We start from the raw sequence: 15,472 nt of genomic DNA, 5'->3' as shown, positions 1-15,472 counted from the left end.
CATATTTTGTATGCCATAAATGTTCACCTTTAAAACTAGAAAAAAAAATGCTAGTTCTGGGTAGCTGTGTAAACTAAAAAATACATAATTGTAAGCAGTTTATGCTTTTTACTTTAGTTTGGCAAGTTTAACAGGTAACTGAATGCAGCATCAGCAGTGAGAAAGATTGTAGGGAAGACATGGATATATTGTAGATTATTGCCCAGAGCATCACACTGCCTCTGCCAGCTAACCTTCGTTCCATATTGCATCCATGTATCAGTAGCCCAGGCCACCATCTTCCACTAGAAAATAAGCAAAGTGCAAGTGCGCTTCCAAGATGCATAATGGAGAACTCATCCGTTCTTTTTGTGGCGCTCTAGGGAACAGTGTGAACTTATTCCTGCATAACCATCTTGCACTTATATTGGTACAGCAAATAAGCCCATTTAAGAGTAGGGCTTACTCTCTATCTATACCGAACTTGTACACATCTACTGTTTTATTAGGGTACAGCCTTATGTGCAGTAAAAAAAAAAATGGTGCCGTTAACTGCATGCACTATTGTTGTAACCTTCATGTGGTTACTATGCATTTTTTTTATTTTACTTTATTTTTTCTGAATATTTCTATTTGATCAGACTTGTTCTACTGAACGTGCAATCATTTTACTTTTGTAATACCTTCAACAAGCAAGCAGTACTGTACAAATTGCATGCTTCTGCCGAAACCTGAAGAGTCTCATTTACATAAGGTACATATGTGACCACTGATTGCCTCTTCAAGAGAGTAGCACTGCCACATATGCATGTACAGGAGATAATATTGTATGCCTTACCACTTCCTTGTTAGTCTATGGAAAGTGTGAGAGAATAGTGAGCGATGAGGGATATAGCATAGCTGTACACATAAGCTGGACAGAGTGCATAGTGCCTGGTCCTGAGAAGGCGACTAGTGAGAGATGATGCATACAGCATCCCTGTACAAAATAGATGGGTGATGCATACAGTGTTGTGTTCATCCCAGCCAATGTAGTTAGTGATACATACAGTAAGTACAGTGTATTGTATACATTGGCACTGGGAGGCTTTGGGGCTACAGTGCACCAAAGAACAATGTCACACCACCATGGTCATGTTGGCAGTACCAAAAAATACTTGGTGTGACTTGCACTTCACATTAACCCTTAGGCTATGTTCAAACAACTTGAACAACCGGCCGATCCGTGACCCCGGCCGGGTCATGGAACGGCCGGTCTCTGCCCGGATCATCCCGGCCGGTACTTAAGTACCGGCCGGATGATCTTTCCGGCCGCAGAGCCGGATCCAAAAGGTTCTGTGTGGTTTACGGGGCTTGGCGAAGATTTCCAAGTAAATGACCTGCCTCAGATCGCTTTGAAACAAGCTAGGAAAGCATAACTGTACTACGGGCGTATGTTCGTGGTTTGTACGCATCCGACCGCATGTCTACTTTTCCCACACCCGTAGTTTCAGCTGCACATGTACGGCGGCGTATGAAATGCGGCCGGACTCATACGCAGTGTGAACATAGCCTCAAGCTGTATGAGAAAGCAAAGTGATAAAAGATAAATTAGGTCTAAGTTAAAAAAAAAAAAAGTCCCGTTTGAGGCTGCACCACATCACTTCAGAATAACATTGTGTAGCACCCAAGGCTGCAGTATAAAAAGTTCAGTATATTGCATAAAACCTCCTCCACACATGCCGCATAGTCTGATCTACCAGTTTATAGTGTATATAACCTCTTAACCAGAAAGATTCCCGGTGAATGCTATCTGATTTCATCAGTGAAGGGATCTGATTGGCTATAAAGTCCACTGGGATTGGCGCAGTCTTCTGCCTGACCTGTGTGGCCCTATTGCAGTTTGGGCCCATTGTGTAAGTGCTTGGGCTTTCTCTGGTAGGTAGCCAGCCTTGCTTGGATGCACAACACACTAATCATTACTAAGAGAATCATTATGAGATTTGTATGCAGTGTCAGTCCTACAATTGGCTTATGTAAAAAATGTTAATCATATTTTGCACTGGCTGAAAAGAACAAGTTATTCTGTTCCAATATGAAGACTGTAAATAAATCCCAGACCTGCCCTGCTTGTCGTACTTGCTGCAGGCACAGCTACTTCTGCAGAACAGCGCGCCCCTCCCCGCACATTCCACGTACGCTCTTGAGCCGTTGACATTTATTTTCATCTCTCTGTTGATAATTGTTTTATTTCCTTTGAGGGTCTGTTAATGCACAGCATGGTATTTCCCCAGGTATCCACTGCTTAGGGACAAGGGGGGGGGGGAAATAGGGCTGCCCAGAATTCTGCAGAAAACCTGTTTTCTAAGAAATCCATCTGCTCTGAATAATCGTGAGCCACCACCTTTATCCCCCTTTCATACTGTATGGTTCTGATGTATTTTTCCATAGCTATAACTGAAAATGGGTTAAAAATGAGACCTTTTCATGTGTTTTCTGTTTAATAGCCACTCCTGGTTTTTGGCTCACAAAACAGTTAACAAGGGTTAACCGCTCAGGGGACAAAGAAGAAATCAGTCGTTTGTTGGCTGGACTCATCATTTATGCAGGCGTTTAAATCATCGATAGTCGGCCGCACATCCTCCTGTATAAATGGAAATTAGCAGCTAATCATGATGACGTTAAAGGAAAAGTCCAGGGCGGAAGGTTTTTTTCAGTAGTGCCGGGGAGGATGAAAAAAGATAACATGCACTTACCTCCCCGGCTCCAGCACTGGTGCTGGTGAGAAGGGATTGTCCAGTCTAGGCAAAAAGATGCGAGCAACTCTTTTGCTTTCTAGAAAAGTATAATTTTAGGTAACATGTCTGACTGAGAACCATCTATAAGGATTGTGAGATCTATGCAGTATATACATAGAGGCAATGAATAGGTAGCACTCACCATCCAATAAAATCTTGTAGCTTTATTATATCCAAAAAGCAACGGACAAACAAGGATGCGGACATATTCAAGGCAGACGCTCAACAGGTAAGTAACCACTTACCTGTTGAGCATCTGCCTTGAATATGTCCGCACCTCTTTTGTCCGTTGCTTTTTGGATATAATAAAGCTACAAGATTTTATTGGATGGTAAATGCTACCTATTCATTGCCTCTACGTATATACTGCATGTACAAAGACTTTTTGCTATTGTGGCAAGCACCCTGTCCTTCTCCTGATACAGAGCCGCCCATTGTGTCAGGGTTGGTGCTGATCTTCTCTTGTGTGTGATTGTGAGATCTATGTTTAGGTGCCATGCCTTTTTTCTGGCACATGAGTCTGACCAGTGTGGGGAGCCCGTAAAGATCACATGAACAGGTGTTCCCCTCCAGTTATTGGAGTGTCAGTCAGTTTTGCACACTGCTGCCCTATGGAACTGCACTATGTTTGGTAGGAGTAATAATTTTGATTATTGGGAAACCCATTATTGGATCAAGCCCAGTCGTGACACCCTCTGTTTAGCTGAATGTTTAGCGGACTGGAATGAACTTTAAAGAACCCCGCTTCCTGTTAATCCTTAGAGGGAAATTCTTCTTGCTTAGAACAGATCTCGCTGAAAGCTTCTTCAAAAGTCTATAAACCACTTAGTTCTGATGAACAGCAAATGCTTCTAGTCTGTTGATTGTATTTTTACAAGGTAGTTTCATTAGAAAGTGCCAATAAAGCAAGAGGGCAGTGTGCGCATTTCCTGTCCGGCAATTTTATGGTACCATGATATCACCATGCTTTTTTTGTGTTCGGCAATAATATGAAGCAGAAGAATTAAAGAAGCCTTTGTGTATTGTAAATAAACCATATTGGTTTCACAATAAAAAGTTATGCAATATTTCAGTATAGAGTGGGGCAGACTTATCAATGTCATACATGCAGAAGCCGCATATGCTTACAGCCAATCCCTGGCAACAGTAGTTTCCCATCTCGGTCACTGACTGGCTGAGTCGGCAGGTCCTGCTAAAAATGGTCTCTGAAGTAGCAATGACCAGCAAGGGACTGGAAGTCACTGGATTGGGAGATAAAGGGGACTATGGTGGGTAAGTTTGACCTTTTTTTAAAAAATTTTTTTACCTTGCCCCAAGCATTATGTAAATAAATGATGTTTGATATCCCCTTGAAGGATCTCTGATCTCCAATAAGATGGTGCCTCCTAACATATCCACCAAGCATAAATACCCCTTCTATTTATTCTAATTTAAACTAGGTAACTTTCTAGGTTCTGTCACTCACACATGTTTGTAGGTAGATCACAGACAAAGAGAACCTTTTCTGTTGGGAGCCCTGTTATTGGGGTGATTAAAAATATTTACCCAGTTTTATCAATCGATCTGAGACCAAAAAAGTATCCGAATTTTGTCTAAGACAGATAGCAACCAATAAAAGGTTATTTTGAGAAAAGAAAGCTGAGCAACGATTGGTTGCTATCTGTAACCCAAATCAGATGAATTGATTTGGGCTTTTGGCTCATGAAGACAGCCCATGTCTATATGCCCTATTTGGCTATGTGGGTGTCATGGTGGGGGTCCATCTGAGTAGCCCAGCTACAAATGCCTGGTTGACTTCAGCTTTACCTGTAAAAACTAGCGACTTGCCAGGAGCTGGACCCATCACAATCTGTTGATCACTGCAGCGCTAGCACTTAGAATGCGGTAGTATTTAAAAGGTGATATTTTATACTGTACTACAATTTCCCTGTAGTGGCCACATATGAGATTACCCCCTATTATACGGCCCATTATTCGCTTAGGCAGATGTCGCCCAGTATACTAAGGGCCAATGATCAGCCGATAAAGAAGCAAAAGCTCACTTGTTGGCTAACTGTTCGCTTTTGACATGTAAAAAAAAAAGTAAAAATCTGCTGTCTGCCACAGATCTCCCCATGTACTAGGCGATGTGCAGCCAATGGCTGATTAATGCTCAGGCTGTCTAATATGGCCTTTAAAGGGTGGCACATTTAATGTGCATACTGATCTGTCAGCATTGGGCTAAAGAATTTCTACATAGTTATATGGTTTTGTAGAAAAAGGTTCAGTTGGACGCTTAATCCATTCATTTAGATTTTTGCTGCTAATAGTCTTAAGAGACCAGTGGGAGGTCTTGTACAGGCTGTCATTCATTGATAAAACCGCCCTCTGGACTCCTAATCCCAGAGCAAGCATTTAAATAAAATGTGTACACGTTCTATTGAAGCAACTACGCAGCTACCTTGACAGAAAAATAAAGATGTTATGGGTAGGGATGGTCCGAACAGAGTTCGGTTCAGGGGTTCGTACGAACCCGAACTCTCGGCAATGATTCCCGCTGTCTGCCCTCTCCGTGGAGAGGGTGGATACAGCGGGAGGACCGCCTGGAAAACTGGGATATAGCCATAGGCTGTATCCCAGTTTTCCAGGCGGTCCTCCCACTGTATCCACCCGCTGCACAGAGCGGGCAGACAGCGGGAATCTGATGCAGAGCGTTCGGGTTCATACGAACCCGAACCTCGGCAGTTTCGGACCATCCCTAGTTATGGGTCTATGAAAGTGGTGTTTTGTGTTTTTATTGTTTGATTTGTACTTAGTCGTACCGACTCGAATAAAGTTTTTTGTTTACTTACCTTCCAAAATGGTGCCAATGAAAACTACCACTCGTCCTGCTAAAAACAAGCCCTAGCAAGTCCCAGAAATAGAAGGACAAATTGTTATGGCTCTTACAAGATGGCCACACAAAAGCAAGTGGTTTTCTAAGAGTAGCTTTACACACATCATATCGCAGTGAATTTTCTGCTGTGGATACACAGCTGATTTGCAGAAGATTTGATGTAAATAACTGAACACAGCATCAAATCTGCACCATCAAATCTGCTGCTGATCTGCTGTGCATCAGTCGTGTGTGTTAGCACCCTTAAAGTGTTGTTAGTGTGCAAAAAAAAGTAATTCTAGTATTACTGTAAACCTATTGACAGTATAATGTTAACATGTCTTTTATACCACTTAGTGAGCACTGTAAAATAAAAGCAAGCTCCTAGCTACAGCAGGTCAGCATCATCAGATGAAAAAAGGTGTATACTCATTATCAAAAGTTATCCCTTATGAACAGAATAGAGGGTAACTAGCGGATGAGTGGTGGTCCTATCACTGGGACCCCCATTACTCCCAAGAACAGAGGATAATTGTCCTGAAATGAATGGATAAGCCAGCTCTTCATCTACTCACTCTAGTGGCTTCCGAGCATTGTGCAGAGCTCAGCACTATTGTATCACCAACACTCTGCTAGTTTTGGGGATAAGGGGATAACCTTTGATAATGAGAATAGTAAAGTACATTCTTGTTGTTTCACTCTTCTTATGTATCCACATTAACTAGTTTTAATTTTTTGTTTTTTCAATTTTTTCTTAAACATTTTTATAATTTGGTGATTACACACCCACTTTGCTCCTCTGTTCTGCTTACCCGTATGCCCATAGTGCCGAGAATTAAAATGTGTTTGCTTTCTGGTAAAAGAAAATCATGCTAATTTCTAAGGTTTCAGTTTTGGATTCTAAAGGTTAGAGTACATTTTGCCTTATTTGCATACAATTTGTTGGCTCATATTAATGTAAGTCCATTTGCATTCCACAGGTTTTGCAGTAGCGCAATGCATAAACCAGCACAGCGCATCACCAGCATCCTCTCCGTCACCGCCTTCCAGTGGCAGCTCCAGCGGAAGCACTGGACCTTGTGATTCTGTCATAGCCAGTTTATCGTCAACTCCATCTACAATTCAGAGTCCATCAGGTAAAATTATATTTATATAATATAATGGTTTTTAATTTTATTTACATTGCGTCTGTCTGTCTGTCTCAGATGGAATAAGCATCTAATTCTTGTTATAGGGTTTGTTAGAGCCAGAATACTGATGGTAGTTATTAATCATTATATGGTTATCCTTATTGTCCTGCCATATTAGATCTCATGTTTTCCATCGCCAAGTAATTACAAGACTAAAAGTAGCAATGTACCCAATATAAGAGGACACATTGATGCGGGGGGTATTGTATCCTCTAGAACGTCATATTCGTGAAAACCGCACAGACAGATTGCAATAGTCTCACATCATCTACAGCAGACCTTGGTATTGTACGACTCGTGGGCCACATCTGGCCTGCTAACTAGCCCTGACCGGCCCGCCTCAGAGTGTCTGTGTTGCTGAATCATTGATAAATGATACTGCAGCATATATTAGTCTGGCCCTTGAAAACCATTCCGATTTCTAATGTGGCCCTATGGGAAAATAAATTGTCCACCCCTGGTCTAGAGGAAACTTGGATGGAATTTAGTGATACACAGAAAGAACAAGAGGACACAGTGGGAGGTTAGTTGGGGGAAAGAAAGTAGAAAGTAGAAAGAGTAGTAGATGCTTGGAACAAACTTCCAGTAGATGTGGTTGGTAAATCTACAATAACGGAATTTAAAGCGACTCTGTACCCACAATCTGACCCCCCCCCCCCCCCCCAAACCACTTTTACCTTCGGATAGCTGCTTTTAATCCAAGATCTGTCCTGCGTTCGGCAGGTGATGCAGTTATTGTCGTAAAAAACAACTTTTAAACTTGCAGCCCTGTGCCCAACGGGAGTGGCCTAGATTGTGTATGCATTAGGCTGGCACAACCTTTCTGTCCCTCCTCATCGCCCTCCTCATCGCCCTCCTCATCATTAGGAATGCTCCAGGCAGATTGTCTCCTATTCCTCACCTGTTTAGCCTTGCACATGGGCTGGATCGTTAAGACACCTGTTTAAAATGCCTAGGGTACACCTATATCTATCCTAAGGTAATAAGAAGGGAAAAACTAAAAGGGCAGACTATATGGACCCAGTGGTCTTTTTCTGCTGACAATCTTCTCCGTTTCTGTGTAACACAATATATACGATTTAGCAGATTTGCAATTGTCACACAATGCATTTAGAGGATTATTACTACATCCAGTCACATCTTACCATTGAGAACTAATAAGATGTTATAACTAGCCTCAAAAATCTTAGTTAATGGTTCATTAAAACTGTGTGGCTTTAGAAAAAATAGTAATATCAAGTAGGATGCGTACATGTAACTCAGATCTCCGTTCTTTGTCTCTTTCACAAGTTCCATTCATGAGGAGTAAATGGAGCCAAACGCTCCACTGTATGGGAGACCCCATTGTCTTTAATGTGGCCCATAGGGTTTCTGTCTGTGTCTGTCATCTTATAGGATCTGAACAGGTTGAAAAACATACTGCACACAACATTCTTTGTCCCATTATTTAAACAGAACCCCATAATGTGGGAACCTAGGCTTACCCTGAACAACCGCTTAAAAATCGATCACTTTGCTTTTTAATTTACAGTAATTGTTGCATTATGTGATTGGGCCAAGCACCTTTGCTTCCTGTACCACAGTGCTCAGATGTCTGATTGTAGTCAGGGGGATCTTTTAAGATCTCTTTAAAACTATAGTTCGTTGATTTGATTTCCCCCCCCCCCCCCCCCCCATTTTTCATAAAAAAAAATTTGCTGCAGTTTGTGATGGGCATTAGTGGGGCAGGTTTCCGCCGCACCACCATTCTTATCGGCCACATCTCGGCTGCCGAATCACTCGGAAGTCATATTTTATTGTCCACCATGCATTTTAAAGCATGGACAGTTCCCAGCCTCCCATCAGTTTTATCAGCTTACATGTCCCCACACTTCTCATTAAAAGTAGTTGTAATCTCCACTTAAATGGAGCGTTTATTGACCTAGGCATCAAATTCATACTTTACAGAGCATATGCCCAGAAGTTAGAGTGTGACATAGCTTGTGCCTGATACTCCTCCCGCCATCTTTCTTCTACATAACTATTTGCCCACTTTCAGCAATGAGATTTAGATTTATAATCATAAAAACCCTTTTCTTTCATTTAGCTAAACCTGGCACTCAGGACTGAATTTTCTCCATTCATTCCCCTTTTGTTTTACAAACCCCATTAATTCTGTCAGGCAATTAGCACTGGCATGAAGATCAATCCAAGCATTTACTTATTGGAATGAGAATTGCCACGTGGATGGGAATGCACTTTTAACAGACTTTTAATAGTACATTAAAAGCAACAGTAAAATGACTCCAATATTAAGATAGCCGAGTATTATTTCTGGCATTGTCTTATTCCTTTGCTTGTTCAGAATAATTAATTTCTGTAAGATGTTCTTACAGACCATGCGTTTCAGAAGTCGGAATGGATTTTGCATTATGTATAGTGATGAGCAAACATCCCCATGTTCGGTTAGGATCCCGAACACAAACATTAAAAAAAAAAAAAAAAAAATTAACGGTTCGTGTTCGCCAAACCTTCACATACAAATACTGAACATACAGTAGAAGCATACGTTTCAGTCTACACACATGGGTACAGATTATTAGGTGCAAAGTGTAAATTGAGCAGTTGCATACAGATTGCGTACGTTTTGGTCTAGAGTTACGCACATGCGTACAGATTATTAGGCGCAAAGTGTAAATTACGCAGTGGCGTACATTCGCAAATTCAAATATGTTTGTAAAATTATTGTTATAACTATTCGAACACAAACACTTAGCGTCATGTTTGTACAAACATTTACGAACATGTTTGCTCATCACTAATTATGTTGTCCCTTATACTACGCAGTGCATTGTAAGCTTTGTATGTGAACTTACAGCACATTTAGGTAACATTTATACCATGATGCCAGAACTTCAAATTGCCACTTCCCTGCGGCTGTGTGTCTGGACCCATAAACGAACTTTAGAAGTAACTTCAGACACCACTGGTCCAAATAAAACATATTTTTTTTTATCCTTTTTCTTATGCAGTCTGATCTGCCAGTAAAATGTTGTAGAGTAAGGGCCATATTAGACAGCTTGTCTGCAAACGAACACCAATCGTTTTACACTAGGGTTTTACCCTCTACCTCAATAGCGTTTCTCTTCTCCTTTTTGATAATAGTTTGTGCTTAAAGAGCTTATCCAGTGCTACAAAAACATGGCCACTTTTCCCCCTCTCTTGTCTCCAGTTTGGGTGCAGGTTTTGAAACTCAGTTCCATTGAAGTAAACGGAGCTTAATTGCAAACCGCACCTTAATTGGAGACAAGAGGGGGAAAAGTGGCCATGTTTTTGTAGCGCTGGATAACCTCTTTAACCGTTTATCTAATATGGATGGATCCATTCATGATTGAAGACGAACAAAGGTGTGACACAGGCAAAAAGACTAATTTGGTCAACTCTCCTACAGCATCATTCACACTGGGCAGGAGCACGTTGCTATGGCTGAACTTGCAAGCACACAAAAAATGCAACAGCTACCAATGGCAAGATACAGACCCAATACAGATATGAAAAGCGCTAAAAGGTGTAAGTCTACCCTTAGACTATATTTGGTGAATTGGGGGAAACAGGAACACATACTCCTCAAAGAGTTATGCATTTTTGTGTGGCTGCAAATCGAGGTTCCAGTTTCCTATAAGACAAGGACCAGTGTGAATGAGTATACTTTCAGCCTGGTGACATACACTATGCTATGGTTACCCAACCTAATTTCTTATATTAAACATAAATATTAAACTGCAATGAACACACAGGCTTCCTTCCTTGCATTCAGCTGCGAGTGCCATCGTTCCAACAATAATAACACTTTATCCCAATGAACTTTTTATAGTCCCAGGACCTTCGGTCACCGATTCTGCTACTGAGCTAAAGTTTACACTTTTACATCCTTGTTCTCCTGACTTCCAGACAAAGGAAAGGTTTGGAATGAATATATATTTTAGCATACATTTAATATATTTTCTTATTTGTTATGGTAATGATGGTGCGTTATTATTTTAATACCTTTCTTTCTATGCTTAGGAGTCCTGTGGGCAGTCCAAATCCGTGTCTGACTGCTGTCTCGTAAAGGGTACCTGTCATTAAAAATAACTTTTGATACGTCATCAGTTCGGACATATGGAAAGTTATTGATTGCAGCGGGTCTCACTGCCGAGACCCGCTCTGATCAGAAGATATAGCTGGGGAGGGAGCATGGAAGTAGCGCAATCCACTCCCTGGCTGTATCTCCTGATCGGATAATACCGACAATGTAAGTTCATGAGGCTACATTGACGGAATTAGTGAGACCAGCTGTGATAACTTTTGACATGCTTGATGACATTTATGGATGCTGTTAGACTTTTCTCTTTATGCCTGTTAACATATAAAAAGTTGTTTTTTTTTATAAAAGTGACTGGCTGTATAAGAAAGGCTGTCAAACATTGCCTGTCCACTGGAATCCTAGGCATAGAGAAATTATAGTGATTTTTTAGTGATATAAAACTACTGTATATATGTCAATGTGCTCATATCCTCTTGTTCTTTGACATGGTGGCAGGAGATAAACTGCATAGTGACAGGTTCCCTTTAAAGAGAATCTGTCAGTTGTAATTCACATTCCAAACTGCTGACACTGTAAGATAGTGTTAGGTCTGGGAGACACTTGATACCTTTTTATATCAGTCTGTGCTTCCAGAATGTAAAAAATGCTTTTATTGTATAGACTGAAGAGTCAAAGAGGCTTTCCTGAGCTCCTGAAGTGCAGCAAGCTAGAACACCTGCTCTGCTTCCAAGTGGGAGAGAGGAGGAATCCTAGCTTGCCGCATATACAGAGCTTGAAAAAGCATTTTTGACTCCCTGTATCAAAGAATAAAAGCATTTTTCTACATCCTGAAAGCACAGACAGATATATGAAAGGTACCATGTATCTCCTTGTCCTTATATCTATGTAACAGTGTCAGCAGTTTGGAAAGTGAATTACATCTGACAGACTCATTGATATAAAGGCATATGTTAGCTACCTTCAGCCACAACTAGAGGGAGCAAAGGAGCTTACTGCATACTGTATTGAGTTCACTATACTGTATAAATAATAATCAGTAAGTTGGCTAATCCCTCTACTTTCTCCACCAGTTTTGTACATTTCCACCACTATGTCTGCAGTATTCTTTGCAACAAATAAGGGTATGATAGGGTGCAATAATTAGGGTCATAGGTAAGCGTTATTTAACTGAACAGATTGATAGGGAGCTATAAGTTCCTGTGGTAAAAAGGTAAGAACTAAAAGTCTTATTAATATAATTAACCTCTAAGCTTTTCGGCCTCTGTCCCGATATCTCGCGTGCACTTGCTTCATTGTCTATGTGAATGCCACTGCTCCATGTGTCTCTTAACCTGTGTTCACTCCTTTGTGTGCTCTCCTATGTTCCACTGTTAAATCCTCTTATGACCTGTCACTGTGTTTCCCTCTAGTAAGATCTGGCAGGAAAGGAAGACGGCGAGTCTTTAGTCTATCGGAGGCAGACAGTCACGGAGGACACTGGGTTTAGGCCCTTGAACTGCACCTGCCTCAGTGAGTCTTATAAACTCTAGCATACCTTCAGCCCATTCCATGAAGCATATCCATTGCTATTTCCAGTGAACATAATGGTCCCCTGGAGGTGCCGTCTTTAGTCAAATTTATTATAATTTAGTTATCTTTTAAAACGTCTCTTGATTCATGACTTGGTGCCATCCAGCAGTGTCAGTACAGTAGCACAAAGATTTAAACAGTTTCGGAGCTCCCGGCATCATCATAAATCATGATACCAGGAGCGCCCTGTTCTGGTCTGTAGCACATCTTCCGTGCACACACCAGTGCCCCCTAAGTGTTGATATCGGGCCTCATTTAGACCTCTAGTTGTACAGAGTTGTAATCATATCTTCACCTTTTGCTGATCCTTTCCTGATCTACACAGCAAAACTGACACAAGCTGCAGGAAAAAGTGTCAACTGCACTGGGCAATGTAAAAATCATAATAAAATGATGTTGATATTAGAAAAAAAAAGTTTAATTTATGTATGACAGTGTCTGAAAATAATTACTCTGTAATGTCACTGGTCTCATTGGTAGGAAATGAGAGCATGACCCCGAATCTATCTATCTATCTATCTATCTATCTATCTATCTATCTATCTATCTATCTATCTATCTATCTATCTACAGTACTTGTCTTTCAATCTGTATTTAGGCAATGCACGTAACTTAATCATTCTTCTGCTAACACACCAATATGTTTGTATGTTTTCTCACCACATGATAATTTCCTTGTTGTTGTTGTTCTGAATAATTTACTAGATATTCAAGAATGTTAAAATTGTAGCCAGGACCAGTTTATCCATAGAGCAAACATTGCTTCTGCACCAGACCCTCTGTCTGTGGGACTTTGTGACAACAGCAACACTTTCAACTATATCCATGTCCATCCATGTTGGAACACAGATTAGTTAAAAACTATGTCAGAGCAGGGAGCTATGAGCTCCCTTTCCCATCACTATGTGTAGCCTGTTCTTGGGCAGCATCGCTGTTACTACAGTTGTCTGTTGTGCTGGTGTCTTGGGTTCATATCCTAACATCTGCATGGAGCTTGTATGCTCTCCCCCTGTTTTGGATGGGTTTCTTTCCACACCAGACATACAGTAGCTGATTACTTCAGGAAGGCTTTAGATTTTTAAAGGGAATCTGTCAGCACCTGAACCTGACCCGGGACCCTACAAGGGTCCCTTTGCCTTCGCTCTCTAGGGAGGGAAAGCTGCACAATTTCATCTGTTCCAGTGTAATAAAGAGTCAAAGAGGAGCCATGGTGAAGCACTCTTGCCGCAGTCTGGCATGCCTCGCCACTTTTTCCTCCTCTCCTTTCTACATGAAAATTCTTTGCCGGACAGCCTCCTGCACACTCGCGTCAGTCTTCATGTTCGTTTATGTACCCATACTGTCAAGGGCCATTCTAAAGCTTATACCTCAGCGCTGGAGCAACAGATTTAATAAAGAGTGTGGTGCCCTATTGTATACAGCCTTTACTTTAGTCAGCAAAAAGCTGCTGGGTCCACTTTAGGTTTCACGCATCAGCTGAGGTTGGTTGTTTTATGGCAGTCTAGTCTGTGCCCCATGGGTTGTGGACTGCTGCAAAACAGAAGCTTGCCAACTCAATGATAGGGTCCAGACAGGATTTGGGCTTCCTGCAGGTAACTATGGGAATGCTCACACTGTTAGTGATCAAGTTCAATAATAACTCTGTCTTAGGAAATTGCTACTTCTCTATTTCATTCTCATTGATTAACCACATGCAGACCTACACTTCCACTTAAAAAGCTTGTGGTTATAGACTATTTTGATATGCCCAGGGTGTGATGCTGTGGTTTACTTTCCGAGAAAATGTACATGTGTTGACCAAGTATAGAAATGTTCATCATTACTGAAGCAGTCGGTATGTAGAGCAATACACCAGGATCTGTTCATCAGGACTCTGTGAAGTCCATGCAGTCTCTCCTCGCCAAGTATTGCGCAATAAGCAGAATTTTTATAAACTATTTTATAAACTATTAAATACCTACAGTACAGTATGTGTATGGATGCTTAGCAGTTGGCAGGGTGGTATAGGAAGGCTTCAGATACGGATTTACAATTGGTTTTATCTCGTTTTTGTTTTTTTTTGCATTACCTGTCATGTCATTGGGAGAAAGAGGAGAAAAAATTCCTGCTGGGCATCCAACATTCAGCTCCGCAGTTACCTGCCAAGATGGTTTAAAGGGAACCAATCACGCCAAATATGCCCCTAATGATAAGGAAACCTGCTGGGACATCACCCAGCACGCCCGGAGGGGCGCGATTCAAAGACCTGCACTCCGCTGATGTCACCTCCGGCTTTCGTTCCACGTCCCAGGGCCTGCGTTCCACATTAGCGGCGCTGTCGCTTCTTCAGCATCAGCGTCTTCTCCCGACGTACTTCGCCTGCGGAGCCTCGCCTCCGTGACTAGTTCCACCCTCCGTGACTACTTAGAGCTATTTACCATACAGCGCGGGACTTCGGAAAAGTAAGATTACGATGTAATCAAGGAGGGCACAGAGGATACAGGGGCATGTTTGGGAAGCGTGCTGGGTAATGTTCCAGCACGTTTCCTTATCATTAGGGACATATTCAGCGTAATTGGTTCCCTTTAAACAGGCACTGTGCATAATCTCTTAATGAGATTAAAAAAATAATTAGTGCCACCCCGTTCTGGGAAATGGATGTACAGCCATATTAGGCATAGCCAATGGATGAAGAGTTACCCATATGAAATTGCTTTGCTGTGAAAGGCCGGATTCACACGCACGCTGTATGACGGCTGTCTGTGAAGTTTATCCCGGACGGTATTGCAGTGAACTTCATTTCTTTTAAATTGGAATGTGGACGCATTCAGGTGTGCCTGCATTCCAATTATCCCAGCAGACAATGTGAAGTGCGGGCGGAGCTGCACTTTACATTATCTGCACTGTCCGTTTTGTGCAGCCACTTTTCGATGAATAGCAGCCACACAAAACTGACATGTCATTTTTTTGTGCAGCTACATGGAATCCCGGCCAGACTGTATACCAGGGATTCCATAGCAATTAAAGCAATCAACAAATCCATTAAATAACGGCTGTG

The 15,472-nt window shown here is 41.6% G+C and overlaps 1 protein-coding gene across 6 annotated transcripts in view; it reads left to right on the top strand.

Annotated features, from left to right (window-relative positions):
- The window catches only part of CLEC16A (C-type lectin domain containing 16A), a 179,354-nt gene that overhangs the window by 149,517 nt on the left and 14,365 nt on the right, over positions 1-15,472 (top strand). For 4 of the 6 annotated variants that reach the window (XM_069983732.1, XM_069983731.1, XM_069983734.1 and 1 more), the window contains one exon: positions 6,591-6,746. In XM_069983732.1, coding sequence (XP_069839833.1) covers positions 6,591-6,746 — 156 coding nt within the window. Of the gene's footprint in view, positions 1-6,590; positions 6,747-12,275; positions 12,376-15,472 lie in introns of all 6 variants that reach the window. The other 2 variants (XM_069983736.1, XM_069983735.1) reach the window with 2 other exon arrangements.

The sequence above is a fragment of the Dendropsophus ebraccatus genome, chromosome 9, assembly GCF_027789765.1.
Source record: "Dendropsophus ebraccatus isolate aDenEbr1 chromosome 9, aDenEbr1.pat, whole genome shotgun sequence".
Classification (NCBI taxonomy): Eukaryota; Metazoa; Chordata; class Amphibia; order Anura; family Hylidae; genus Dendropsophus; species Dendropsophus ebraccatus.
This window is presented reverse-complemented; position numbering and strand designations above follow the sequence as displayed.